The 24,760-nt window shown below is 50.9% G+C and overlaps 2 protein-coding genes and 2 long non-coding RNA genes across 4 annotated transcripts in view; all 4 read right to left on the minus strand.

Moving 5' to 3' along the window:
- LOC114510690 (leukocyte-associated immunoglobulin-like receptor 1) overlaps nt 1–24,760 on the minus strand; it is a 137,102-nt gene that overhangs the window by 18,926 nt on the left and 93,416 nt on the right. The window lies entirely within an intron of this gene.
- On the minus strand, nt 4,106–21,449 carry LOC114510692 (leukocyte-associated immunoglobulin-like receptor 2). Its single transcript, XM_036012667.1, has 4 exons — nt 21,326–21,449; nt 20,885–20,920; nt 19,279–19,568; nt 4,106–4,820 (listed from the first exon to the last, which is right to left on the minus strand). Exons 1-4 carry the CDS (start codon nt 21,357–21,359, stop codon nt 4,650–4,652), a joined length of 531 nt encoding a protein of 176 aa, XP_035868560.1. The 5' UTR covers nt 21,360–21,449; the 3' UTR covers nt 4,106–4,649.
- Nucleotides 7,384–8,626, minus strand: LOC118497614. Its single transcript, XR_004900153.1, has 3 exons — nt 8,533–8,626; nt 8,088–8,123; nt 7,384–7,469 (listed from the first exon to the last, which is right to left on the minus strand). It is a non-coding gene; the product is annotated as an uncharacterized LOC118497614 (long non-coding RNA).
- LOC118497615 lies at nt 17,252–18,790 on the minus strand. The gene is made up of 3 exons (XR_004900154.1): nt 18,386–18,790; nt 17,372–17,482; nt 17,252–17,276 (listed from the first exon to the last, which is right to left on the minus strand). It is a non-coding gene; the product is annotated as an uncharacterized LOC118497615 (long non-coding RNA).

Here is a 24,760-nt window from a genome sequence, read left to right on the forward strand (position 1 = left end):
TTTTAAAGATTTTGTTTATTTTTAGAGAGAGGGATGGGGAGGAGAGAGGGAGAGAAACATTGATATGTGACAGAAACATTAATCATTTGTCTTTTGTACTTCCCCAAATGGAGACCCAGCCTGCAACCCTAGCAGGTGCTCTGACCAGGAATTGAACCAGAGATTCTCTGGTTTGTGGGATGACATCCATCTCACTGAGCTACACCAGTCAGGACCTCTTTGTTTTATTTTGTTGGTTCATTTTCCATGGTTTTCTCCTAGGACAGAACTGATGATAGAGGAGATGAGGAAGTGTCTAAACAATTCCCGCACCCTCCCCACAACTCATTCTGCCCCCTGGCAGCCCTGCCCCATCACAAACCTGTGCTTTCTGTCTTCACCAAGCGTGAAAGCAAGGGGAGGTCAGTAAACACATATTTATGCATGTCATCCCTGCAGTTGCAGATTATTATTTAGTCAAATAACTATTTTTTAATTTAAAATGACCTGAAAGCTCACAGTCACACAGAGGTCCTGAGACTGGTTTGGGGAAGGGGACGTGATGGGCAGTGTCCACTTTTCTCCCCTTTGTTTTGGGGACTGTCACCAGCTGCTTCCTTTTTCTTCCCCGCATCCATCCTCTTTGGGAGGGAATCTGAAGGCTGAGTTCCTACACAATTCTTATTGGAATACAGCAGCATTGAGAGTTCAAGCTGTCCTGAGTGAGCTTCAACTCTCCAGCAGATGTGTGGTCTTTTCTTTTCTGAGGAGCAGTTGGTTCTCCCATCACATTGCAGCCAACGTTGCCTTTATGGGAACGTAAAGAGGGAAGAGACTTTGAAATCACACTCCATATAGTTTACTGGAGCTGGGGACAGCCTGGGGTGCATTCTGTGTGGCAGGGGAGAAATATGCTGGCCCTGTGGCCTCTCCTCTAGCTCATGGGAAACAGGTCCACTGTGTCTCCCAAAACTTTATTCACCCAGTTTGAAGACCAGAGCTGATAGAGGCTGTTAAAAATAAAATCTGCATTCTGGCTACAGTGGCTCAGTGCACTGAGCACTGGTTTGTGAACCAAAGGGTCACCAGTTCTGTTCTCGGTCAGGGCACAGGCCTGGGTGGTAGACCAGCTCTCCACCCAGGGAGTGTGTGAGAGGTCACCACACACTGACGTTTCTCTCCCTTTCTACCTCCCTTCCCTTCTGTCTAAAAATAAATGAATTAAATCTTTAAAACACATAAAATAAAATAAAATCTGCATCTTGGCCCTCATGGTAGATTCAGAATGGCACATTTGAAAGGGAAAAGAGAACTTTTTCCTTGCCAGCCATCTCCCAAGGTGATGCCAAGTTGAAAGGAAGAAGAGTGAGTGAGTGAGTGCCTGGCTCCCCAGCTGAGTGGGATTCTGTACCTACAGAGACATCCCTCAGAAGGGAGAGGGGAAATTGCAAATGTATATTGAGCACAATGTTAATATCCAAAATATATAAAGAAATCATACAACTCAGTAACAAAAAGAAATGATTACAAAAGAGCACAGGAAGTAAATATTTTTCAAAAGAAGACTTCCAAATGGCCAACAGACACATGAAATGATGCTCAACAGAACTAATCATCGAGGAAATGCAAATTAACACCACAATGCACTATCACTTTACACCAGTTGGAGGTGAGCAGTGTTGGTAAGGATGTGGAAATAAGGAAACACTCGTGCACCATTATTGGGAATGTAAATGAATGCAGCCACTGTGGAAAACAGTATGCAGGTTCCTCAAAAAATGAAAAATATAGACCAATTATAGCATTCAGCAATTGTACCTCTGGGTGTATATCCAAAGGAAGTGAAAGCAGGATACTCAACAGATAAAATTACAGCCATGTTTATTGCAGCATTATTCACAATAGCCAAGCTACGGAATCAGCCTAAGTGCCCATCAATAGATGAAGAAGATACACAAAGCCCTGGCTGATGTGGCTCAGTGATTGGCTGCTGACCTGCAGAGAGGTGTCACTGGTTCGAATCTCAGTCAGGGCACAAGCCTGGGTTGTGGGCCAGCCAGGTCCCCAGTAGGGGGCAGATGAGAGGCAACTACACATTGATGTTTCTCTCCATCTCTTTCTCTCTCCCTTCCCCTCTCTCTAAAAATAAATAAATAAAATATTTAAAACAGACAAAGTAGGTAAAATAGATGGTGTGTCTCTTTGCACAAGAGACACATAAGTTTACCTGCTTTGCACATGTTATTTTTTCATTCTACAAACCAGAAACTAACAAAAATAGTCACCTCCAATATGTGGGGGTACAAGGGGAAGGGAATAGAAACAAGTGGTCATCTCTGATTGTACCATTCCAGGCAGTTGTCACTTCTGAAACCTGAAAATATTCTCCATATTCAAGACACAATTAAGTCATAAAAGATGAAAAAACACACTCTGACATGAATATAAACAAATAAAAATAAATATGAGCTTATTGATATTCACTCACCATGGCTACATGGTAAAACCAATAAATATAAAAAGGAAATCTATGACTTTGCTAGGAATTGGGTTTTCCTATAAGGGACACAGGTACAACATAAATGAACCTGTAACATTACCCAGGTGGGGGATACCTGCGTGGATGGACAGGGTACATCCTCCCTGATACTAAGTGGTCCATAAGGGACAAAACCCCAGTAACCCTGACTTAACTTAAACCGAGGTCATGCTTTCTAATTATTATTCCCAGTGAAAGGGACCCGAGACAGTGGGAGCCCCTGGTCCAGAGCAGGAGCACAGATGGGCCTAGGCTCCTTGTCATTCTACACAGCTCGACAGGGCCCAGCTAAGGAGTGCAGGTGTCTCAGAAAGCACAGTGGGAAAGGACTTTCCCTAGACAAGTCTGGGGAGCTGAGCTGCATCTCCCAGGGAGGAGGCCCCAACTTCCAGCAGGACTCAGGAACCTTGCAGGCAGCACACCTGCCCTAGAGAAGCCCCTCCCTCCCCGGGACTGACTCAGATCCAGAGTGGAGAGGGGCCAGCACTTCCCTGGAGAGGAGGAGTCTCAGTGAGAGCAAAGGGAGCCTCCCTTCCCTGTCTGCTGTCCTGAGGGGACTGGAGAAGGCTGGAGTCTCCCTGCCTAGCCCTGCTCTACAGCAGACCAGGTGACTGGCCCTCCTGGTGTCCTGCATACGGGCAGCATCGGGACCCAGTGCGGGTGCAGCGCAGCCATACACACAGCATCTCAGAGTCAAGCCACGTCCACCAGACCCGGGAGCCCACAGTGTGGATGGCTGTGCTTCCAACTGTGGTGGCCGAGTTTTGGTGAAATGTCAGGGGGTGAGGTCAGAAGATTCTCAGGAAACCTCGGCCTTGGTTTCTAGAAGCTTAGGGCATCCTGAGACCCCAGAGTGTGGGACGCCAGGTTCCTGAGATCCCCCTCGATGCTTTGACAAATGCTCACCAGAGTAGTGGCTCACAGCCTGGGGGATGTGTGATCTCAGGGTCCTGGAGGTTGGGAATCTGAAAGGGCTGAACTTGAGGTGTCCTCAGGACTGCCTTCTCTCCTAGAGACTCAAGGGAGCATCCCTCCCTCATCTTCTATGGCCTAGAGACCCCGCATTCTGTGACAGGGACCCCTTGCTCCCTTGTCTTCAAAGCCAGTGGTTCCTTCTCAGGAGCCGACACTGGGACCCAGTGTCTGCTTCCTCCTCAAGGTCTGAGGAGCCTGTGATGCCCTTGACCTTTATGAGTCATGCTGTCCTGGGGGCGCATGTACCAGTGTCCAGGTCCCTGCTCTCACTTCCCTGCATGGGAACCCGGACTGAGGCTGTGGGATGGAGGGAGATTCCCTGTTCAAGTTCTGAGGAGCAGCCCTGCAGATCTACTCAGAGGCTGCACCAATTTGTGTCCCCACCAGGGGGCGCAGGGACTCCCGCTCCTCCACAGCCTTGCCACACTCGCTGTTTTTAGGTTATTATGTTTAATTTATTTTCAATTTCAGTCGACATACAGTATGTTATTTCAAGGGTACAGCATAGGGGTTAGACATTTACATACCTTATAAAATGATCCCCGCAGTAAGTCTAGTGCTCACCATTTAAAAATGACTTTAACAATAGTTCTTCGGAGTGTGATTTGATATCTCACTGTGGTTTTGGCCCGTGTCCCTTCCCTGGTCTTTAGGTCCCAGTCACCTGAGACAGAGGGGACAGATGCAGGAGGCAGAGGCCATTCGAGGAGCAAAGGTGAGTGAACAGGGGCCCAGAGCAGGTGCAGTTCCACAGGTGACAGGTGTGGGCAGGAACAAAGTCTTCAGAAGCACATACCCAGTCCCCAGAAAGCAGGTGAGAACTTGAGGCTCCAGGAGGAGGAAGAGGGAGGCAGAGGCTGCAGGGACCTGCGGCCTGTCTGAGATCCAGGAGAGAAGGGAGACCCGGGTAGTAGTGGGGCAGGACTGTGAGTGGGTGAGGGTCAGGTCTGGAGCCAAACCCTGGAGAAGGAGCCAGACCACACAGGAGGCCAGGTCCCGGCTGCTCCTGCACCCTTCTGAGGACAGAGTCCCATGCACAGGTCAGCCTCACCAACTTCACTGTGAAACTCACAGAATGGGCGTGGCTCTGGGTCTCCTGGGCTCCAGTGGGAGCCTGGAGCCCTGGCGGGAGGTGGGTCCCCCTGGGGCCTGGAGCCTAATTTCTCCGTTGTTCACTTTCTTGTCTCCATTCCTGTGGGGGGTGTGGCCACCTGTGCCAGGTATGTCCAGCCTCTGCCAGTATCACCACCAGGATCAGCAACACCACACCAGACAGGCCCATGCGAACATAGTTCCCCACAGTGTAATTCTGGGAGGCAGGGGCTGGAAGCAGAGGACAGGGGGTCACTGACAGACAGGTAAGGCCTGGGCAAGCCCAGGATGTACCAGACAGAAGCTCCTTCTCCATTAGACAGGACTTGTCCCTTTGAGCACTCCCCCTGGGCACTCTCCCTTGGGGACTTAATATTTTAGGAGCCTGCTCCTGTGGGCTGGGCAGTGAGTTCAGGGGTTGTTCCTGGGAGTGAGAAAGAACTGATGTTTCTCTCCTGTACCCTCTCACCCTCCCTTCCCTGGGAGCCCCCAGCCCCTGCACTCCCCACCTGATGACACCTGGGCTACACCCCCAGGCTTCATTACCAGCCACCTACAGCCCCCCAGTGTAGGGCACAGCTGCAAACTGAGACTCGCTCACGGATCCAGGATGAGTCTCCCCTCCTGACTCTCACACCCCCAGGCTGAACTGGCTTCTTCCTCTAGAGGATGCAAAGTGTCCCTGCCTCCTGAGTGTCCAACTGCCAAGAGAGAAGCAGGACTTCTCCTAACTGCCCACTCCCCAGCAGAGCTCCCAGGAGGGGATGCCCCAGGCTGAGGTCCCCACTCCCCAGCCCAGGAGGGGCTCCTGTGAGGGGGAAGGAGAAGCCCTGAGGCCAGGTTCTTCCTTGGCCTGTGCCTCTCAGCCTGGCCCTGCTGCTCCCACAGCATCCACACCCACCCTCTTTCTCTGCACCTCTCAGTACAGAGAACACCCCCTGGACTCCCAGGAAAGGGGACAGATATGTGTGAGGACAGCACATTGGAATTCTCTGTGTCTATGTGCCTGAGAGGCAAGACACCCCTCAGAATGTCCTGTCACCCTGCATACATTAGTACAGACCCTAGTTCAGAGAGAAACAGGGTGGGTGAGAGCCACCTCACTTGGCCACATGGTCAGGAGGTCCTGAGGGATAACCCTACCTATCAGGGCCACTGTGTGTCCCACAGTCTTCCAGGTCAGTGAGGGGTCATAGGTCAGGATAAACTGGACGTGCCCACTGACCAGGGGAGTCTGAGTCACAGCTGCATAAAGAGCAAAGGGAGAGACAAAGCAGGTTTTAAAGGAGAATTCCCCCCTCCTTGCCCCACTCCTTGAGCCAGACACTTAAACCCTGACTCCAGGACCAACGAGGAGCTGACCCCACCTACAGAACACATAGTCTCATCCCTGAGGTCCCCAAAGCACCTTCTAGCCTTGTCAGGGACCCCATAAACCACATGACTTACGCAGTGGTGGATGGACCACCCACAGGGGACACACTCCCTGGGGGTCCCCAATGAGTCTGCCCAAGAGCACAAAAAAGGCTGAAAACCATTCTGAGTGAAAAGACCAATGGTCCCTTGAAGGGGGTCTGTCCCTGAAAGTACGCTCTTTTTCCAGCCCTACAGGGACAGATCAAAGCCCACCCCATGCTGGGGCTCAGTGTCCAGACCATCATGGTGTTTAGAGGGGACCAAGTTTTGCAGGGACCTGAGTCAGGTGTGAAGGCCAAGGGACAGGAGTGCTAAGGGCAGGGGATCCACAGGGCTGAGGGCCAGCAGGAGGGCATGGAGCCTGGACAGAGGGACAGGGGTGGGGACAGGACACAGGGACCTGGGGCAAACCTGAGGGTGGTGTGGAGCCTTCCTCACCTGTCACCATCAGCTCCAGGGGCTCACTGCGCCAGACCACACAGGCTCTTGGCGATAGCGGCACTGATAACTCCTGGCAGTGTCATCACTCACTGCGGGATGTGGAATCTGGCCTCTGTCCCATTAGAGCCACGTGGAGGCGCCATAATCTGATCCCCAAGGACAGATCTTTTCTCATCCTCCAGACGGAATAGGTCAGCCCAGGCTGGGCCCGGCACACGATGGTCACAGGCTGTCCCCGGGGGATCACAGGTCCTGGCTCAGCACATGATAGAGGGTTTGGGCAGGATCCCTGGAAGGAAGCAGAGCAGATCTCAGGGTCCCGCAGGGGGAAGTCACCAGTTATCACCGACCCCCATTTTCAGGGTTCAATTCCATGCCTTTAGCAAAACTTGAAGAGCTGTGCAACCATCCCCTCAACCCAGTTTTCAACATTCCACCAACCTTTCAACAAACACTACCCCCCACAACCACTCCAGGGGACTGTGAACATTCATCACTGCAGAGTGATCCCCCTGACCCAGAACCCCGAGTCCTGGTCATACGTTGGGCTTTTCTCAGGGTGACACAGGAGGAGTCAGAGCAGCCTGGGGTCCTGGGCACTACTTCTTGCCAAGGGTCACTTTCTAGCAGACAGAGACACTAGGAGGCAGGCAGAGTTTGAGGGTGACAGGTCACCTGTGGGGACAGGGAAGCAGGAGTCTCAGACGCGGGAGTGATCTGGGCTTGGACTAAAGGGCAACTGGGAGACACTGAGGGGACCAAAGTGGGCTGCAGAGCTCCACTGGAAGTCGGTGACAAGGGGGAGAGGTGGTAAGAGGGAGAGGAGTTGAGCTCCACCCAGATCTGGTCACATGACCCCAGTGGGTGGGGATTTCTATCCCCAAGGCAATCCTCCCAGCAGCACTAAGCTCTGTTCCCACTACATTCTCTGCCTTCCTCGAAACCTGTTCCCATTTCTAGTATTGAGGGTCCTGAGACCCCATGTGTGCCAATTGGCTGGGGAGGGAGGAAGAGAGGACTGGTATCCCTGAAACAGGAAGATGGCACCCACAGCACAGGATCCCCGATAGAAGCAGGCGCTGGACAGGGCTCCCCACTCGTTCACTCCCTCCCTCCCTCCCTAATTCTTTCATCCACATCCTAGTTCCTCTCCATCCACATACTGAGGGGCTCCATGTGCAGCTGGCCCCACAAACATGAGACTCACACACAAGGACCTGCCTCATTGCCTGGAGGGAAGAGGGAGCACAGAGACTGATGAAGGGATCATGCAAACCCACAGCCACCTGCCCCGAGTGAGTGTAGGAGTCTCGGGTCCAACGAGGGACAGCTAACCTGTCTGGGAGTCCCAGGGAAGAGGGAGACAGCTGAAGGCCAGTGTGAACCAGCCCAGCCCAGTGAGAGGAGAGTCACCTTGGGAGGAGGTCAGGTCCAGTGAGACAAGGGTGTTTGTGGGAGTAATGGAAAGGCTGTGTCTTGGCTGATGAGTGGGGCAGACAGGGTGACAACAGACCCATCCAGATAGAGAGAGGGGCCTGGGTCTCATCCTAGCTGAAGATAAGCCATCAGAGGACTCTAAGGAATATTGATACTTTGCCAGAAAACACACATATATTTAAAAGTGAGATTAAAAAGATAGACTCACCCTCCTGCATGTGGATGGTCTGGGCCAGGCAGAGCACTGGAAGAGAAGCTGTGGTGAGATAAGAGCCCAGAGCCCAGCCTCCTCCCGGGGCTGCCCTCAGGGGCCCCTGATGAAGGCAGGGCTCAACCCGCTGAGAATGTCCAGCTTCCTCCTCAGCATTCACTCAGAGCACAGCCCTTCTCCTGGCTCTGAGTTTCAACAAAGCCCCCAGTGCCCTTTCCAAAACAGGTACTTAGTCTGAACCTGTCCCCACACCCAGGTACCTGCTTCCAGGACTGAACCTTCCATGATCAGACTTGGGTCAGGGGACAGAGCTGAGGAGTCAGACCCCCAGGAGGGACCATGAGTCCCCTGGGCTGGAGTCAGGACTCAAAGGAATGGAAACCCCTCCCTAGGCTCCCACCATTTCTGATCCGGGACATTATGCCTCCATTCCAGCACTCACCGAGGACCAGGAGGGAGCTGGCATGGGGGTCCATGGCCAGACCTGCAGCTGCACAGTCCTGGAGCTAGAGAATGAAGGACAGAGCCCGTAGCCGGCACAGTGGTCAGGAAGTGTGGGGTCAGGTGTTTTCTGGGAGTTGCTACATCAACATCCTGGAGCAAAGGGGAAGAGCTAATGCAGATGGTCCTGTGTGCAGGTTGAGTACAATTCCTGTGAGACATTGAGAGAGACTGGAGCCCTGCCCAGTGCGGAGGCTGTACCCATGACCAGGGCCCAGGGGACAGCAGCAGCGCTGAGACAGTGCCCAGAACAGTGGTGGGGCTGCAGGAGAGGGCCGATGGCTGGCTCACCAGGGTTGGGTGGTGACTGTGGTCACAGATCACAGGCACTGTTGTGGTCGGTGCTGTCAGAGGTGCACACAGGTCCACCTTGTCACCTAGACCTCCTGCACCCACTCTGAAGACAAGACCCTTGGAGGCCCTCTCGTACATGCTGGGGAGGTGAGGCAGGATGCTGGATGGTCTCTCTTCTCTAAGTGATGCCGGGAAGACAGAACTCTGGTGAGCCTTGGTGTGTTAGGCAGAAAGGACACACCTTCCCTAGAGCAGGTGTGGGGTTTACCTGTGATGCTTCCTGACAGTCACTCTTACAGAGAAAAAGGGCATCTCCCTTTCCCCCTTTTTCATGAGGCTCTGTGAATACATTACACATTCCTAGTACCCCGATAGCAAGTGCCCAAACTTGCCTTTCTGTTGGGCAGACAGAGAGCTGCCACCAGAGCACCTGCCGGCCTGCCCTCTAATGACCCAACACAGGTGGCTTCTCTGTCCCTCAGCTCCCCTGTACTGCCTCTTGTCTGACCCATCACCTCCCCACCCAGCCAGCCCCCTCATGGGTCAGCACTTGGCAGACCCCAATTGAACCCCTCCATACACAGCAGGGCCCTCACCAGCCCTTTGGCCCTGTGGCTCTGAGGCAGCCTCCTCTGAGGGAGGGGCTCTCACATGCCACTGCTTCCTCTCAGGACACACCAGCTGCTGTGGGTCTTGGGGCCCTGTTTCCTGTGTCCCCACATTCCTGTCCCTGACCACAGAGGGCAGCAGTTGTGGTTGCTTCTAAAGGAAAGGGCACTTTCTGCATCTGTTTATTGGCAGGATGAGACCACTGGGAGGAATGACAGGTAACTTGTGCAAGGCAGCATCTCAAAGGGATGATGCCTCAGAGATGAGATCCCAGACCCTCCCCCACTGTTTTCATGGAGTATGTGCAGCTGGGAAAAACACCAATTTCCCTGCTTTTTTGTTCAATTGTTCTTCTTGTATGAATATCTCTGATATATCTTTGTCAATTGAAGACAAGGGAAACTGAGAGAAACCCAATGTGTCTGGCCATAAGGGGTGACATGGAGCAGGGCAGGAGGTGGCTAGAGGTAGACACGCCCAGAGGAATCACATTGATAAAGGATCTGATGTGTCTGCAATCCAACCAGAAGTGAGGGTTTCAGATGTAAAGGAGAGTCATCAATATTTTCTCTAAGTTCACTTGCAGGACAGAACAGGGCAGTGATGGCAGGGAGAGTCCCCTGGATACCTCAGGAGCTGCTGTGGAGGGGAAAGTGAGGGAGCTCAGATTGGGGACACAGTCCCCAGCAGGGACGTGGGTACATGTGAGGACACATGGAGGGAAATCAGCAGGGATCTGGGATGGAGGGACATGAGGAGGGACATACAGGGAATCTAGGGTGACTGTGTTCCCTGGTGCTGGACCCTTGACCCTCACTGAGAAAACAGGAGCAGACTGATGAGGAGTCAGGTGTGAATGGGTGAGAACCAAGGGTCCAGTTTTACATTTATTAGCTCTGAGGGGTCTGGAGACCAATGCAACATGCCAGGGGTGTTTTCAGCCATCAGGAGACTTGGGAGGGACATTCCTCAGATTGAACCACAGTACAGTCCCTCCTGGAACCCACAGGACTCCAGTCAGAGTGGCCCTTGGGGTGGGAGGGATTAGAGGTATAAAAATGAGTCCTGTCCTAGGTGTGGCTCACCTAACACAGGCAAAGAGTAGCAAGCAAAGGCCCAGGGTAAATATGTCCACTGTTTAGTCTCCTTAACTGGGGGACAAGGTCAGTGTGATGCAGGAAAAGACTTTGTCTCCACTACAACTTCCAAATCACCCTGATCCACATGACTCCCAGAGGGCAGGTTCCTTCCTCTGTAGGGGTGTCACTCAAGTTCCCAGGCACCTCCCACCCAGACATCCCATGGCCTTTCTGTATTGGGCCTGTCCCTTCCCAGGGTCACAACAGGTTAAAGGACCTAGTCCCCCCTCTGGACACTCAGGCCCAGGTGCCCCAGATTGGCAGGGCCTGCATGACTGACTCTTTCTCAGGGTCCAGAAGGTGCTGGACTAGACGTTGGAATAAGGTGGGGCTTGGACCCCACCCTGAATGCCACCCTTTTTTTCCCGGGGATCTGCCCCTGTGTTCCAACTCACAGAGGTCCAGAAGGGGGGTAGTATTGGGGTCCATAACCAGCCTCTCACTGTCCTCTCTGTCCTTGTCCTCTGGGTGGGAGGACAGGGCCCTACAGTTTAGGAAATGTAGGCTCATTTCTGTAGTATCACAGGAAGTGAGTCTGGGTGCCCCCAGGCCCAACTGTAACATCCCCTCCTTGGGTCCAAAGAGGTTTTGGTTTCTGACAGGTTTTTCTACTGAGATATTTCATAACTAGGCTGAACCCATGTCAATCTAAGGCCAATGGTATTAACTGCATCACAGATGGATAGAGATATAAATAAAAGATAGCTGTATGGACTTGAGCACCTTACACAAAAATAAATTCAAGGTGGATAAAAGACTTAAATATAAACTGTGACACCATTAAAGTCCTAGAAGAGAACGTAGGTAGGAAATTCTCAGATATTTTACACAGAAACATTTTTACTGACATGTCCCCTAGAGCAAGGGACATAAAGGAAAGAATAAACAAATGGGATCTCATCAAAATAAAAAGCTTCTGCACAGCAAAAGACAACAGTATAAAAATAAAAAGAGAACCAACTGTATGGGAAAACATATTTGCAATGATACCTCAGACAAGGGTTTAATCTCCAAAATATATAAAGTACTTACACGACTCTACTCTAAGAAGACAAGTAACCCAATTAAAAAATGGGCAAAGGACTTGAACAGACACTTCTCCAAGGAGGACATACAGAAAATCCAAAGACACATGAAGCGATGCTCAATATCGCTAGCCATCAGAGAGATGCAGATTAAAACCACAATGAGATACCACTTCACACCAGTCAGAATGGCCATCGTAAACAAAGCAACAAACAACAAGTGTTGGAGAGGATGTGGAGAAAGGGGGTCCCTAGTGCACTGTTGGTGGGACTGCAGGCTGGTACAACCACTATGGAAAGCAGTTTGGAACTTCCTCAGAAAACTAAAAATGGATCTGCCTTATGACCCAGCAATTCCATTGCTGGGACTCTATCCTAAGAACACTAAAACACCAATACAAAAGAACCTTTGCACCCCGATGTTCATAGCAGCACAATTTACAATAGCTAGGTGCTGGAAGCAACCTAGATGCCCATCAGTGAATGAATGGATCAAAAAACTATGGTACATTTACACAATGGAATTCTATGCAGCAGAAAGAAAAAAGGAGCTCATACCCTTTGCAACAGCATGGATGGAGCTGGAAAGCATTATACTAAGTGAAACAAGCCAGGCAGTGAAAGACAAATACCACATGATATCACCTTTAACAGGAATCTAAACAACAAAACAAAACAAAAAAAAAACTAGCAAAATATAACCAAAGTCACTGAAATAGGGGATAGCCTGACAGTGGCCAGAGGGGAGAGAAGAGGGAATTTCAGGGGGGAATGGGTAGGGATTACAGGAACAAATTTGGAGGACACATGGACAAAAACTAGGGGGGGGGGTAATGGGGGGAAGGGGGGAGGGTTGGGTGGGTGGGCTGGAATGGGAGTAGGGGGGAGAAAACTGTACTTGAACAATGATTAAAATAAAAAAAAAGAAAAAGAAAAGAAAACAAGCAACCCAATTAAAAAATGGACAAGGGAATTCAACAGACACTTCTCCTAGGAGGACATACAGAGGATCCAGAGACACATGAAAAGATGCTCAATATCACTAGCTATCAGAGAGATGCAAATGGCCTTTATAAACAAAGCAACCAACAACAAGTGTTGGAGAGGTTGTGGAGAAAGGGGATCTCAGTGCACTGTTGGTCGGACTGCAGACTGGTACAACCACTATGGAAAGCAGTATGGAACTTCCTCAGAAAACTAAAAATGGACCTGCCTTTTGACCCAGCAATTCCACTGCTGGGACTATATCCTAAGAATCCTGAAACACCAATCCAAAAGAACCTATGCACCCCAATGTTCATAGCAGCACCATTTACAACAGCTAAGTGCTGGAAGCAACCTAGATGCCCATCAGTAAATGAATGGATCAAAGAGCTATGGTACATTTACACAATGGAATTCTATGCAGCAGAAAGAAAGAAGGAGCTCCTACCCTTTGCAACAGCTTGGATGGAGCTGGAAAACATTATGCTATGCAAAATAAGCCAGGCAGTGAAAGACAAATACCATATGATCTCACCTTTAACAGGTACCTAAATAACAAAACAAACAAACCAGCAAAATACAGTCAAAGTCACTGAAATACAGGCTAGGCTGACAGGCAGGCAGGCAGAACCATACAGCTCTCTTGAGAACAGAGAGGAGAGAAGAGGGAATTTCAGGGGAGAATGGGAGGGGTTTACAGGAACAAATATAAAGGACACATGGGCAAAAACTAGGGGGCTGGAAGTGGGAGGCAGGTGGGGAGGGATGGGTGGGTGGGCTAGAATGGGAACAAAAGGCAGAAAACTACTGGAATGATGACTAAAATAAAGTAAATAAATAAAAAAGATAGGTGTATGGAGATATAAAGAGATGATAAATGATAGATAGGTAAAGAATAGATACATAGACAATAGATAAACATGTAGATAGAGGGGATGGGTGGGTAGATAGAGAAGTAGAAGACAGGTAGATGGATAGAAAAGTAAATGACAGGTAGATAGAAAAATGATAGGTACATGGATACATATGTAGCATAGATAGATATATACATACTTAGATACTTATGCAGATACATCGATACATAGATAAATATATACATTGAAGGTTACATAGATACATACATAAACCAATGGTTACATACACAGACACATAGTCTCTTTGATACATAGATAGTAACATAGATACATAAAGAATTAGGTACATAGATAGATACTTAGATACAGAGAAAAATACATGGCCAGCATAAGCAGGGAAACTTATTGGCTTGGCTTCCGGTTCCACAGGCTGACCAGTCCCTACAACGCACTTATGCAAACACTTCGGTTCCCAGGTGCAGAAGGCAAACCATACAACTCTCTTGAGACCTTCATTTTATTAATAGGGGGGGCACAGAGAGGAGAGTGGAACACAGGAAGGACACTCAGTCTGCCCCTTCATGCTCTCCAGAGCAGGTGGTAGCCTGCTTGGCCACAAAGTCCTGTCACTGTGTCTCTCTGTGTCCTGTGACCCTGGACTTTGCTTGGCACACACTTGCCTTCCAGCTGGATTGGTTCTTTCTAAACTAAAAGCCTGTAAGTCTACAGAAGCAAATGCACTAATGAGTCAGTCATGTTGTCCAAAGATTTGTGGGTGGAGCTTCATGGAAGGTTGTGTTTGCAAAGAACCAGATGGGTCTGGGGGCTGGAGTTCTAACTGGAGGCTGTGGGCATCTCTAGGTCATTTAAGGCACAGATCACAGGCACTGTGTGTATAGAAGATGGACTCCTAGCCTCTGTCCCTCACTACAGGGAGTTGCATGATTACGACCTCACAGGGGAGGACCCAGCCCCATGAGAGGGAGAGTCAGGACCAGAAGGGAAAGACCTGAGACCTCAGGGGCACAGCCCAGGGTGTGGCTGCTGGGCTGCAGCACCAAGCAGGCAGTCTCCCAGGAAAAGCTGGGGTCAGTGGAAAGGAACTTTCTCATTGTCCTGGGTCAGCCAGGTGAGGTCTGATAGTGAAGAGGAGGTGTCTGCAGGGCCTGCTGTCACGTCCTCCTTGATGGGGTGGGGCTCAGCCTCTCCAAGGGCACAGACCTGCTGCTCTCCCCAGACATGAGCTCAGCCCAGGGGGCACCCAGTCCTGTGGTCACTGCTGCTCAAGGAGAAGAGCATCGGGCTCTGGGAGTGTGCCCTCCCTCCTGGCACCATGTACATTATGATCCTGGGCCTCAACAATACCCATTCTTTGCCCCATGTTCCCAAGCCCCAGTCACCCAACACTTCCAAGAAACAGGAGGTTCAGACCACAGGATCTGCCCTGGGGAAGAACCCAGGAGGTGAAACAGTGGATTCGGGATGGTGTGGCCACAGCAGTCTGTGTCCCAAAGTGCTGAAGCAAAGCCAGCATCTGTGGTCAGATGTATAGCACTGACTCTCCTGGGTCTCCAGCATGCAGATGACAGCTGGTGGGACCTGCAGGTTCTGAGACCTGTGAACCTGTTCCTGTACTGAATCCATCCTTCCTCTCCTGTGTCTCTAGGTAACATACATACCAGAACCCACTGGGTCTGTGTCCCTGGAGAGCCCAGACTAATGCACTAATAGATCAAAAATAGCAAAGAGACGGAAAGGCAGAAATTCAATCCACGAGGGAACCCCAAGAAAATAAAGATAAAAATGGAGAACTGTAAAGCAAATTCCTGGAGGAAAATCACCCCTGAGTAGGAATGGCACGTGAAAGATCAGCACAATTTAAAACTGAGGAGGAAGGCTGAACACCCACCCTCTCTGAGCCAGGATAGAAACCTCCTGGCTAGTGAGATGTTTAGCCTGTCCTGAGGTCAGAGGTAGCCAACCTACGGCAACTGAGTGAGTATTTCAGTGCCTAGTTTTTAAAAACAAAAGAGAGGAAAGACTGCAGGTACTATGGAGGTTGAACCAGGTACTTTGAACCAGGACTCAATGTGCTAGTGTTTCACAGAACTACAGTAGCAAGTGCATTTTTAAAAGAGCTGGCTGAGTTTGGTTTGAACTTTTAAAATATTCTTTTAATACAGAATAACGTTTTTAATACCAGGCTGTAACAGGCATGCAAGTTTCTTTTTCCTATTAAAAAAAAAAAAAAAAAAAAAGCGCTAAATTATTGTGAACGAGTGATTGGCGCCCCCTGGTGGTTCTCATGGTAAAGAATCCTTTTAACCTGATGGGGCAGCCAGTTTGACCTGGTAATGTGAGCGTGGTGAAACCAGCTGGGCAACATTCGCTGGGTCTCTGGAAACAAGAGTTACAACTGTGCTTCACCAAGCTGGTGGGTTGTAGGAGGGGCCACCTGGTGAGTGAACCTCCTGCATGTTCAGTAGGAGTGCCCAATGTCCAGGTCTTGCCTCCAGGAGAAATGTGTTGATGACTTTCAGGAAAGAGATAGTTTAATAGGGAGGTCCTCCAAGTGGCCGATACCAGCCTTTGCAAGGGTGGTGTCCTGTGTCTCGAGGTGCAGAGGCTAGGTGGTCCTGAAGTCAGTGTCTGGGGAGGGCTGCATACATGCTGGACTCAGCTGTGGGCTCCATGGGCTGTGGGGACTCAGTGTGAGCTGCTCTCCATGTGAGGGCCTGCTGGTCCAGCTGGGCATATGTCACCTCCTGGAGGTCTCCTGCAGCAGGGCTCTGAGGCACACACCCAGGATAAGTTAGTGTGGCCGAGGCTGAGATGTAGGGGCTGGGAGAAGGAAAGACTGGGAAGACAGCCTCCACGTGGCCCCTGTCATCCCACCTCCCCAGTCTCCATTGTGTGGCCTCCTTCCACACAGAGTCAGAGACAATCTGTGTGACCCACAGAATATGGCAGAAGGGAGGGTCTGTCACCTCCAAGGAGGGGCCACAAAAGACATTGTGGCTTCGGCCCATCCACTCTGGGATCCCGCCCTCTGGGGAGGCCAGCTGCCATAGAGGAGCCCACCTGCCTGCAGAGGAACTGAGACCTCCCACCCCCACCCCTGCAGGGGTGCCACCCTACATGTGGACCATGTAGCCCCAGTCTAGCCTGCAGCTGGACACAGCCCTGGTCGTCTGCACAGCAACCTCACGAGAGTCCATGAGCCAGCACCACCCAGCACATTCCATCTGCTTCCAAATCCTCACCCAGGATGCTGGGATGATTTTGTGAACCTGTTAAGGTGGGGTTGCTCTGCTACCCAGAAACCAGTGGCAAATACAAGGACTCACTGGGCTGTGCCTGTCTCCATTTTCCTCAGGAACTGCATCCACTGTGGTGGCCACATCTGCAGGGGAAAGAACAGTGGTCAGCTCTTGGGGGTGGACCTTTGAAGCCAAATGTGCCTGAGAATTCACAGGATCCGATTTCATACCCTCCTCCTCCAGAAGAGCCTACAATGTTCCCAGATACCCTCCCACCCCCACTGCTTCTGGAATGGCACTGAATGTGCATTGCCCTCCTCCCAAGAGGTTCCCTCTCCTTGTCCCTTTACCTCCTGGGCTCTCTGTGATGTCAGCTGTTGGGCTGAGCCTGAGGAAAAAGCACAGGTGAGCATGGGGGGCACCTGGAGGCAGAGAACTGGAACAGGGGGTGCATGGTAACTCCCAGGGGGCTCTTACCTCTCCTGGTGCCTTGGTTCCTCATCCTTGCTGCTGGGGGGCCCTAAGGACAGTCAGGGGTGTGAATTAGGAGGAAGGCTGTCTTCCCAGCACCCCAAATGCCTTCCCACATGACCCCACCCTGACCCTGAAACTCACCACATTTTTTCTGACGCTGGCAGTGGACTAAGAGGAAGGCCAGGAGGAGGAGACAAAGCAGAGAGGCCACACAAATCCCAACAAGAATATAAAGAAGCTCTGTTGCCCGGCCTGGGGGAGCATGGGAGATGGAACCAAGGTATCAGCAGTGTGCATTTACTGATCACCTCCTGCATACCATGCCTATGCTGGGGGCTTGGCATGTTCTCACCCACATGGATAATCTCTCACATGCCTCAGAGTCCTGCCACATGGGAACCATCACCCCCATTTTACAAACAGGGGTCCTGAGTGTAGACGTCCCCTATCCACAGAAAGATGGTGTAGCTGGAATGAGATGGGCACCAAAACCCTTTCTTTTCCTCCTCCAAGAAGCAGGCTCCAGGTCCATGGCCCTCTGACCCCCATCACTCACTGCTGGTCTTAGTGTCCAGGGAATTTGTCTGTGTGTGTCCTAGGAGTGAGGAATCAGGGGGACATGTGTCAAAGGCCAGAGCTGGGCAGGGGAGGCTCTGAGTGTCTTTGCTCCCCACCCAGGGGGTCTCCCTGGCTCTGGGACCCTTACCTGTTCTCTCCAGTGCTGCTCTGCTGGTGGAGCTTTCTGTGAGGATGGAAATACCGTATGTCAGTTCTGTCCAAATTGGTAACCACATTTTATTGAATCCATTGATATTGAAGTTAAATAAAAGTGTCTATGCATCAAATACATATATGTATATATGTGTATATTTATATATATACATATATGTAAATTTTTTAAATTAATCCTTCACCTTGTTTGCCCAGTCCCCAACCCCTCCCATCTGACAGCTGTCATTCTGTTCTGTGTATCTGTGCCTCTGTTTCTATTTTGTTTTTTACATTATTTTGTTCATTAGATTCCACATAGAAGTGAGATCATATGGTATTTGTCTTTCTCTGACTCTCCTAGCCCAGGGCAGGGGGCTGGACCCCAGAAACTGATCCCAAGCACAGAGCCCCCCAAAACCCCTCTACTCTGAAATCTCTACTCACCAGCTGTGGAGGGGGGGCTTTGTGAGTGTGGTTGAGGTGGAGCTGATGACTCTGGGGGCTTCTGTGAACAGGGCAGGAGAAGGCTGGTGCCATGTGGGGGCTGCCTGGGGTCCATCCCACCCGGACTGTCCCTTCTCCACCCTGATTGTCCACCCACAGGCCACATCAGTCCATCACTCAGTCCCAGATCACCCTTCACATTCCTGAGAAATGGGGGGGGCAGGAGACAGGGAGAGCCCCCTGATCAGTTCTGCTGAGGGCAAGTGATCACTCCTCTCACCTCCCACCATCATGCTGCTCCTGACCCCATGAGTCAGCAAGGAATTGATCCTGTGAAACCCAGGAGCACATGGAGGGGGTCAGAGTGTCCCTGATGGACTCTGGGTCCAAGACATCTCAGGCCTGAACACAATGGGAAACACAGCTTCAATCTCCAAATTCCTCAGAGCAACATCCAGACTGGTCATGGCTCCTGGACCCCATGAGTTTCCAAAAAAGATCAATCATGCATACAGGACTCATTACCTGGGGCCCCAACAAGTCTGGCCTAGGAAAAAGGACAGTAAAACACCATCCTGCAGGTTGTGACACCTGTCTCCTTCATGGGGTCTGTCCCCAATTGACCTCTGAGAGTCCACTCCCCACCCAGCCCTGCAGGGTCCACAACAATGCTGGGCTCAGTGTCCTGGCCATCATGGTGTCCACATGGGTCCAGTGCTCCAGGGCCTTGAGCCCAGTGTGAAGGACAAAGGACAGGAGTGCAGATGGGCAGAGGAGCCACAGGGCTGGGGGCCAGTGGGAGGGCAGGGAGCCTGGAACAGAGGACACAGCTGGGGACAGGGTGCAAGGACCTGGGGCAAACCTGAGGGTAGAGTGGACATGTCTTCTTCTGTCACCTTCAGCTCCAGGGTCTCACTGCGCTCAGACCAGCTGTGCCCTTTGTGATAGAGGCAACAATAACTCCTGGCAGTGTCATCACTCAATGCATGGATGTGGAATCTGGCCGATGTCCCGTGAGGGCCGAGTGGAGGTGTCACAATCTCATCCCCATGGACAGATCTGTTCTCATCCTCCAGACGGAATGTGTCAGCCCCAGCTGGGTCCTGGCACACGATGGTCACAGGCTGTCCCCGGTGGATCACAGGTCCCGGCTCAGCCCTGATGGAGGGTTTGGTCAGGATCCCTGGGAGGAAGCAGAGCAGATCTCAGGCTCCCTCAGTAGGAAGTCACCAGTTATCACTGACCCCCTTTTTCTGGGTTCACTTCCATGTTGTTAGCAAACTTGCAGAGCTGAGCAACCATCCCCACAACCCAGTTTAGACCATCCCACCATCCTTTCTCCAAACACCACCCCCACACCCACTCCAGTGACTGTGAATCCTCATCACTGCACAGTGACCCCCCTGACACAGGACCCCGAGTCCTGGACACATATTGGGCTTTTCTCAGGGTAACACAGGATGGGGCAGAGCAGGATGGGCTCCTGGACACTACTCCCTGCCCTCACTTTCTGGGGGACAAGGATGCCTGGAGCGGGCAGACGGTGAGGATAATGGGTCACATGTGGGGATAGGGAAGCAGGCATCTGAGGAATGACCTGGGCCCAGACTGAAGGGCAGCTGGTGACACTGTGGGGACCAAGAGGGGCTGCAGAGCTCCACTGGAAGTCCAGTGGGGAATGGAGCTCCACCCAGATCTGGTCACATGACCCCAGTGGGTGGGGATTCCTGACTCCAAGGCAATCCTCTGGGCAGCACTCAGCTCTGTTCCCACCGCATTCTCTACCTTCCTTGCAGCCTGTTCTCATTTCTATTATTGAGGGTCCTGGAAATACACGTGTGCCACGTGGCTTGGGAGGGATGAGGAGAGGGGTGGAAGCCCTGACCCAGAAAGATGGCACCCACAGCACAGGATCCTCAATAGAGGAAGGCACTGGCTGAGGCTCCCCACTCGTTCACTCTGTCCCTCCCTCACTCATTCTTTCATCCACATCCTAGTTTCTCTCCATCCATCTACAGAGGGTCCCATGTGCCACTGGCCCCACAAACACGAGACTCACTCACATGGAACTTCCTCCTTGTCTACAGCGAAGAGAGAGCACAGAGGCTGGTGGAGGGATCATGGATACCCACAGCCACATGCCCCAGGTAAGTGTGGGAGTCTCAGATGAGGGACAGCTGACCTCGTGTGGGAAGCACAGGGAAGAGGTGCAGATCTGAGACTCGAAGGCCAAAGTGTGGCCTAGCCCAGGTCAGTGAGAGGAGAGTCAGTCTGGGAGGAGGTCAAGAGACCTGGAGAAGGGTGTTTGTGGAAGTGAAGGAAGGCTGCGTCTCCACAGAGCAGTGGGTCAGACAGTGTGGGAGCAGACACATCCAAACAGAGAGAGGGCCTGGGTCTTGTCCTAGCTGAGAGTGAGCTGTCAGAGGACTCTGAGAAATATTAATATCTTGTCAGAAAACACAACATACATGAACATGAAATTTTAAAAGGTAGGCTCACCCTCCTGCATGTGGATGGTCTGGGCCAGGCAGAGCACTGGAAGACAAGCTGTGGTGAGAAAAACGCCCAGCGCCCGGCCTCCTCCCAGGGCTGCACTCAGGGGCCCTGATGGAGGCAGGGCTCAGCCCCCAAGAATGTCCAGCTCCCTCCTCAGCATTCCCTCTGAGCACAGCCCTTCTTCTTGCTCTGAGTTTCAACAAACCCCAATCCCCTCTCCCAAACAGGTACTTAGTCTGAACCTGTCCCCACACCCAGGTACCGGCTTCCAGGATTCAACCTTCCATGGTCAGACTTGGGTCAGGGCCAGAGCTGAGGGGTCAGACTCCCGAAAGGGACCAGGAGTCCCCTGGGTTGAAGTCAGGACTCAAAAGGGTTGGAGACGCCTCCCCAAGCTCCCATCCCCTCTGTCCCTGGACATTATCCCTCCATTCCAGCACTCACCGAGGACCAGGAGGGAGCTGGGGTGGGGTCCCATGGCCAGACCTGCAGATGCACTGTCCTGGAGCTGGAGGGTGAAGTACAGAGCCTGCAGCTGACACAGTGGTCAGGAAGTGTGGGTCTGGGATTTTCTCAGGGATTGTTACATCGATGTCCTCATGCAAAGGGGAAGAGCTAATTCCAGATCATTCTCAGTTCAGGTTGGGTACGTCATGTTACAGAAACTGACAGAGACTGGTGGGAGCTGCACCAGCAAGGCAGATGGCACCCGTGTGCCAGGCTCACTCAGCAGGAATGGGGTCACTGGGTGGCCTGTCTGCAGGACCCCGGAGCACTCTCTAGGGAATGATCTTCCTTCTGAAGCTTCAGTCTCAGCTTCATGGTGACTTCAGGGACCCCAGGGGTTAAAGACTGGCTAGATTTTTAGGTCAGCAAGTGGGGCCAGCTCTTGTACTTTGGCCATGTCTCCTCTGTTCCTGTTTGTTTTTAAGATCTTATTTATTTCTAGAGAGAGCGATAGGGGAGGAGAGAGGGAGAGACACATCAATATGTGACAGAAACATTAATCATTTGCCTTTTGCATGCACCCAAATGGAGACCCATCCTGAAACCCTAGCAGGTGCCCTGACCAGGAACTGAACCAGAGATTCTCTGGTTTGTGGGACAACACCCATCTCCCTGAGCTACACCAGTCAGGACCTCTTTGTTTTTTGTTGGTTCATTTTCCACGGTTTTCTCCGAGGACAGAATTGATGAAGGAGGAGATGAGGAAGTGTCTAGACAATTCCCACATCCTCCCCAACATTTCATTCTGCCCCCTAGCAGCCACCCCATCACAAACCTGTGCCTTCTGTCTTCCCTGAGGGTGAAAAGCAAGAGGAAATCAGTAAACACGTATTTATATGTGTCATCTTTCCAGTTGCTGGATTATTTTTACTCAAATAAATATTTGAGCTCACAGTTACTCAGAGGTCATGGGAGATGTTGGGGAGGGAGATGTGATGGGCAGTGTCCACTTCTCTCCCCTTTAGTTTGGGGACTGTCCCCAGCTGCTTCCTTTTTTTTTTTCCCAGCAATGGTCCTCTTTGGCATGGGTCTGGAGGCTGAGTTCCTACACAATTCTTATGGGAATAAAGCAGCATTGAGAGTTCAAGCTGTCCTGAGTGAGCTTCAACTCTCCCACAGACCTGTGGTCTTTTGTTTCTGAGGAGCTGTTGGCACTTCTCATTCAGTTTCACCCAACGCTGCCTTTATGGGAATGTAAAGAGGGAAGTGACTTTGAAACCACACCTCATGTGGTGTCCTAGAGCTGGGGACTGCCTGGGCTGCATTCCCTCTTGCAGGAGAGAAATATGCTGGCCTTGTGGCCTCTCCTGATGCTCATGAGCCACAGGTCCACTGCGTCTCCTAGAACTTCCAGCACCCAAGATCAAAACAAGAGCCCTTAGCAGCCCTCTCATGAGTGCTGGGGAGGGGAGGGTGGGATGCTGGATGGTCTCTGTTCTCTCAATGATGCCGAGAAGACAGAACTCGGGTGAGCCTTGGTGTGTAAGGCAGAAAAGACACGCCTTCTTGAGAGCAGGTGTGGGGTTTACCTGTGATGCTTCCTGACAGTCACTTTTACAGACAAAAAGGGCATCTCCCTCCTTTCTCCCTGGGGTTCTGACCCTGTGTTCCAACTCACTGAGGCCAAGGAGGGCAGTGGAATTGGATCACACCATCATCCTCCGACCGTCTTCACTGTCCTTGTCTGTGGGGAGGAGGACAGGGCCCTGCAGGTCAGGAAGTGTGCAGAGACCACCCCCTGGGCTCATTGCTGTGGTCTCACAGGAACTGAGTCAGGGTGTCCCCAGACCCAACTCTAATGTTCCTGCTTTGGGTCCAGAGAGGCTTTGGTTTCTGAAAAGCATTTCTGCTGAGATATTCCATAACCAGGCAGAGCCCATGTCTGCATACAGACCATCTGGTATTAATTCATAACAGATGGATAAAGATAGAGACATAAATAAAAAGTAAGTGTATGGAGATACAAATAGATGATAAATGATAGGTAGGTAAATAATAGCACACAGATGATTATAAACATATAGATAGAGGTGATGGATGCATAGATATAGATGTAGAGGACAGGTAGATTGATAGATAAGTCAATGATAGGTACATAGATAGATATCTACCATACATAGATATATACATACATAGATAAATATACAGATTGAAAATTACATAGATACATACATAGGTCAATGGTTACATAGAAAGACACATAGTCACTTTCATCCATAGATAGTAACATAGATACATAAATACTTAGATAACGACAAAAATACATGGACAGTATAAGCAGGTCAGCCTGACTCCCAGGACAGCCTGGGAGAATCTGTGGGAGATCAGGTGTGTGAGGGGAGAGACTCCTACAAGAGTGGGCAGTGGAGAAATCCTAATGATGACAGTGTTATGGATGTTATGGATGCCATCTACTGACGCTGGGGACTGTCACATACAATGAAAGAGAGTGAATAGGAAAACATTAGAGGAAATTTAAATTAAGCATGTTTAAATATCTGTCAAAATAAAGAGGGATATTAAACATTTCAGGCAAGAATATAAATTATATTACAGTAGAATAGGACTGTTGAGCAGACTTAGAAACCTTAGAGATGAACACACAACACAATGAACACATTCAAGATATCACTCCCATCCAGGATGAGACTCAGCTGAAGAAACACTGATGAAAGCAGAGGACAAGGTTGAGGAAATTTTCAGGATATGGTGCACAGAGACCAGAAGTGGAGATTCGAGATACCTGAGGTCCAGAATGAAAAGGACAAACGTCACATCTGTTAACAGTTGGGAGGAAAGGAGAGAAAATCACATCTAACAACAGTGCAGGAGATAAACCATTGAACCTTTACAGGCTTCAGGAAAGACCAGCTAAGGGTGAGGATGCATACCTTTGAAAATAAAATCTTCACCCTGGCTGGTGTGTCTCAGTGGATTGATTGAGAGCCAGCTTGTGAACCAAAGAGCCACCAGTTCTATTCTCAGTCAGGGCACATGCCTGGGTTGCCTGCTGGGTCCCCAGGAAGGGGCTTATGAAAGACACACACATATCAATGTTTCTCTCCCTGTCACTCCATGTACTACTGTGACAAATACACACCAGCGTGGTGGCTCAAAGCAACCCAGATGTGTGCTTTCAGGGCCTGGGAGATCAGGGGTACAAACGAGCTGAACTTCAGGTGTCTGCAGGGCTGCCTTCTCTCCTGGAGGCTCAAGGGAGTGTCCCTCCCTTGTCTTCCAGCATCTAAACACCTCTCATTCTGTGACACAGGCCCCTCCCTCCCTTGTCTTCAAAGCCAGTGGGTCCTTTTCAGGAGTTGTCACTGGGGCCCAGTGTGTGCTTCCTCCTCCATCTCTGAGGAGCCTATGATG

The sequence above is a fragment of the Phyllostomus discolor genome, chromosome 12 (genome assembly GCF_004126475.2).
Source record: "Phyllostomus discolor isolate MPI-MPIP mPhyDis1 chromosome 12, mPhyDis1.pri.v3, whole genome shotgun sequence".
Taxonomy (NCBI): Eukaryota; Metazoa; Chordata; class Mammalia; order Chiroptera; family Phyllostomidae; genus Phyllostomus; species Phyllostomus discolor.